At 38.8% G+C, this 4,454-nt stretch overlaps 1 protein-coding gene across 3 annotated transcripts in view; it reads left to right on the top strand.

Annotated features, from left to right (window-relative positions):
• Positions 1-3,777, top strand: part of clcn2a (chloride channel, voltage-sensitive 2a) — a 150,913-nt gene extending 147,136 nt beyond the window's left edge. For all 3 annotated transcript variants that reach the window (XM_034182674.1, XM_034182673.1, XM_034182672.1), the window contains exon 25: positions 3,010-3,777. In XM_034182674.1, coding sequence (XP_034038565.1) covers positions 3,010-3,522 — 513 coding nt within the window. In that variant the 3' untranslated portion in view covers positions 3,523-3,777. The remainder of the gene's footprint in view (positions 1-3,009) is intronic.
• The last annotated feature ends 677 nt before the right edge of the window (positions 3,778-4,454 follow it).

Below are 4,454 nucleotides of genomic sequence, written 5' to 3'. Positions count from 1 at the left end.
CCACAGATGCTGAGAATGACAGCCTCAACACTGCATTTAATCTATTATTAGACTCTATCGGCTTTGCTCAAAAAGTAAATGAGTCCACCCACCACTTTAATCATATTTTAGATCTTGTTCTGACTTATGGTATGGAAATAGAAGACTTAACAGTATTCCCTGAAAACTCCCTTTTGTCTGATCATTTTTTAATAACATTTACATTTACCCTGATGGACTACCCTGCAGTGGGGAATAAGTTTCATTACACTAGAAGTCTTTCAGAAAGCGCTGTAACTAGGTTTAAGGATATGATTCCTTCTTTATGTTCTCTAATGTCATATACCAACACAGAGCAGAGTAGCTACCTAAACTCTGTAAGGGAGTTAGAGTATCTTGTCAATAGTTTTACATCCTCATTGAAGACAACTTTGGATGCTGTAGCTCCTCTGAAAAAGAGAGCTTTAAATCAGAAGTGTCTGACTCCGTGGTATAACTCACAAACTCGTAGCTTAAAGCAGATAACCCGTAAGTTGGAGAGGAAATGGCATCTCACTAATTTAGAAGATCTTCACTTAGCCTGGAAAAAGAGTTTGTTGCTCTATAAGAAAGCCCTTCGTGAAGCTAGGACATCTTTCTACTCATCACTAATTGAAGAAAATAAGAACAACCCCAGGTTTCTTTTCAGCACTGTAGCCAGGCTGACAAAGAGTCAGAGCTCTATTGAGCTGAGTATTCCATTAACTTTAACTAGTAATGACTTCATGACTTTCTTTGCTAACAAAATTTTGACTATTAGAGAAAAAATTACTCATAACCATCCCAAAGATGTATCGTTATCTTTGGCTGCTTTCAGTGATGCCGGTATTTGGTTAGACTCTTTCTCTCCGATTGTTCTGTCTGAGTTATTTTCATTAGTTACTTCATCCAAACCATCAACATGCTTATTAGACCCCATTCCTGCCAGGCTGCTCAAGGAAGTCCTACCATTATTTAATGCTTCAATCTTAAATATGATCAATCTATCTTTGTTAGTTGGTTATGTACCACAGGCCTTTAAGGTGGCAGTAATTAAACCATTACTTAAAAAGCCATCACTTGACCCAGCTATCTTAGCTAATTATAGGCCAATCTCCAACCTTCCTTTTCTCTCAAAGATTCTTGAGAGGGTAGTTGTAAAACAGCTAACTGATCACCTGCAGAGGAATGGTCTATTTGAAGAGTTTCAGTCAGGTTTTAGAATTCATCATAGTACAGAAACAGCATTAGTGAAGGTTACAAATGATCTTCTTATGGCTTCGGACAGTGGACTTATCTCTGTGCTTGTTCTGTTGGACCTCAGTGCTGCTTTTGATACTGTTGACCATAAAATTTTATTACAGAGATTAGAGCATGTCATAGGTATTAAAGGCATTGCGCTGCGGTGGTTTGAATCATATTTGTCTAATAGATTACAGTTTGTTCATGTAAATGGGGAATCTTCTTCACAGACTAAAGTTAATTATGGAGTTCCACAAGGTTCTGTGCTAGGACCAATTTTATTCACTTTATACATGCTTCCCTTGGGCAGTATTATTAGACGGTATTGCTTAAATTTTCATTGTTACGCAGATGATACCCAGCTTTATCTATCCATGAAGCCAGAGGATACGCACCAATTAGCTAAACTGCAGGATTATCTTACAGACATAAAGACATGGATGACCTCTAATTTCCTGCTTTTAAACTCAGATAAAACTGAAGTTATTGTACTTGGCCCCACAAATCTTAGAAGCATGGTGTCTAACCAGATCGTTACTCTGGATGGCATTTCCCTGATCTCTAGTAATACTGTGAGAAATCTTGGAGTTATTTTTGATCAGGATATGTCATTCAAAGCGCATATTAAACAAATATGTAGGACTGCCTTTTTGCATTTACGCAATATCTCTAAAATCAGAAAGGTCTTGTCTCAGAGTGATGCTGAAAAACTAATTCATGCATTTGTTTCCTCTAGGCTGGACTATTGTAATTCATTATTATCAGGTTGTCCTAAAAGTTCCCTAAAAAGCCTTCAGTTGGTTCAGAATGCTGCAGCTAGAGTACTGACGGGGACTAGCAGGAGAGAGCATATCTCACCCGTGTTGGCCTCCCTTCATTGGCTTCCTGTTAATGCTAGAATAGAATTTAAAATTCTTCTTCTTACTTATAAGGTTTTGAATAATCAGGTCCCATCTTATCTTAGGGACCTCGTAGTACCATATTACCCCATTAGAGCGCTTCGCTCTCAGACTGCGGGCTTACTTGTAGTTCCTAGGGTTTGTAAGAGTAGAATGGGAGGCAGAGCCTTCAGCTTTCAGGCTCCTCTCCTGTGGAACCAGCTCCCAATTCAGATCAGGGAGACAGATACCCTCTCTACTTTTAAGATTAGGCTTAAAACTTTCCTTTTCGCTAAGGCTTATAGTTAGGGCTGGATCGGGTGACCCTGGACCATCCCTTGGTTATGTTGCTTTAGACGTAGACTGTGTTTCATAATTATTGTATGGCCTTGCCTTGCAATGTGGAGCACCTTGGGGCAACTGTTTGTTGATTGATTGATTGATAGAAGTCCATCATAGTATAAAAAAAACTGGTTTACAAAAATGTTGCACGAGGCTCATTTATGTCTTAAAAATCAATGGTGTCTTATTTTTTACCATTTGAAATCTTGATATTGGATTCTTTAGTGTATGAAAATGCAGTTCTGGATAAGAAGGATTATGCTGTTTCATAAAATCACAGGCATGTTATAGTGAAAATACCGGGAAAAAATTCTGCAATATCAGTAAAACCAAAAATAATGGATTTACAAAAAGAAATTAGGGAAAGGAACAATTTTCATACATGAAAACCTGGAACTAAAATGTGAAATATTCATTTAGAGTCATACCAAAGTACAGGAAGAAAAAATTCAGCCTCACAGCTTTCAGTTTGTTTCATTTGTGTCCTTGGGGACATCTACAGTTGGATTTGTGATGGTGGTGTTCTGCTTTCTTTTATTTTTGCCTGCAGCTGCGTAAGGCCATCGAAGGATCAGTGACGGTAACTGGAGTTAAAGTTCGACCCCCTTTGGCCAGTTTCCGTGACAGTGGGAACAGCACAAGTGTATCTGAGGTAACAGAACTCCATAAGATTTGCATTCGCCACAGGGGGCTCTCTTTGCTGCGGGAGCCCAAGCCCCCTAACACAGAGGACAAGCTGGATCTCCACTACAAAGACATCCCTGCCAACGTCTCCGAACAATCAAATGTGAACTCTGAAAGCAACCCAGGCAGCGTCACAAATCGATCATCAGAGCTGGTGCTGCAGGAAAGTTCCTCATATACTGAGGACCAATCAGAATTTACATTTGATTGCAGCCCCTCCCACACTGATGAGTCAGAACTGATTTGTGACTATGACATTCAAACATACACTCCCGAGCCAGATGATTCCGATCGGGGGAAAGAGTACAGAAGTCCCTCTGCAAACGGGCATCCATCGGAACCCGAAGGAGAAGCCAACTCCGCCTACATTGATGGCTGATCAGAATGATCAGGGGTCAATGAACAGTAAAGCAGTCCAAACTGTCGCCGCATGAATGTCAAACATTTATGTCACTCTCACCCATAAATCCAGTTGAGATGGCAACAGTATGGTTATAATGAATGAGAATATTAATGTCTGGGACTAGATTTGTGCCAAAAATATTCAGCTAACTTTCTTATGTTTGTATATGTCACTCACATGTAAACTCTGCCCAGATACCTACGATATATATATGAGAGAAGTGTACTCTGATTATCTTTGTGCCAAAAAGTTTCTTATGTTTGTATATGTCAGTCTCACATGTAAAAGCAGCTGTATACTGACTATATAATGAGTGAGTGTAGAGAGAACTATATAGGATCTGATTTATGCCAAAAAAAAAAAACATTCAGCTGAGTTCCCTATGTTTGTATATGTCTCTATCGCATGTAGAAACAGCCTGTCGACAGACTCTGTTTATAAGGAGTGAGTGTAGAGAGAACTATATGGGATCATATTTATGCCAGAAATATTCAAGAAAGTTTATGTTTATATATGTCATTCTCATGTTTAAAAAACAGCCTATGTTCCGAGTGCATGTTTGTAAGGCATGAGTGTGGAGAGAAGAATATGGAGACAGATTTGTGCCAAAAATATATATATCATCTACACACACACATCCCTGCAGTAGACTGGCATTCTAATTTGGTGACAGTTCTAGGTTTGCCGTGCCTCATGCCCTATGACAGCTGGGATAAGCTAATGATCCCCCCCGGGACCTTTAATTGGAGTAAACAAATATAGAAAATGGAGGTATCTAAAATAAAGTGTTGATGCATTTCCAAAGAAGCACTAAATAACAAGATTTAAATAATTTGCCATATAGTAGTATAAGTAGTATGCAGATACTCTGAATATATTCAAACAAATACATGTCATTATGCATAATG

This window comes from Thalassophryne amazonica, chromosome 12, assembly GCF_902500255.1.
Source record: "Thalassophryne amazonica chromosome 12, fThaAma1.1, whole genome shotgun sequence".
Lineage (NCBI taxonomy): Eukaryota > Metazoa > Chordata > Actinopteri > Batrachoidiformes > Batrachoididae > Thalassophryne > Thalassophryne amazonica.
The sequence above is the reverse complement of the archived record's forward strand: the minus strand, read 5'-3'. Positions and strand labels throughout refer to the sequence as shown.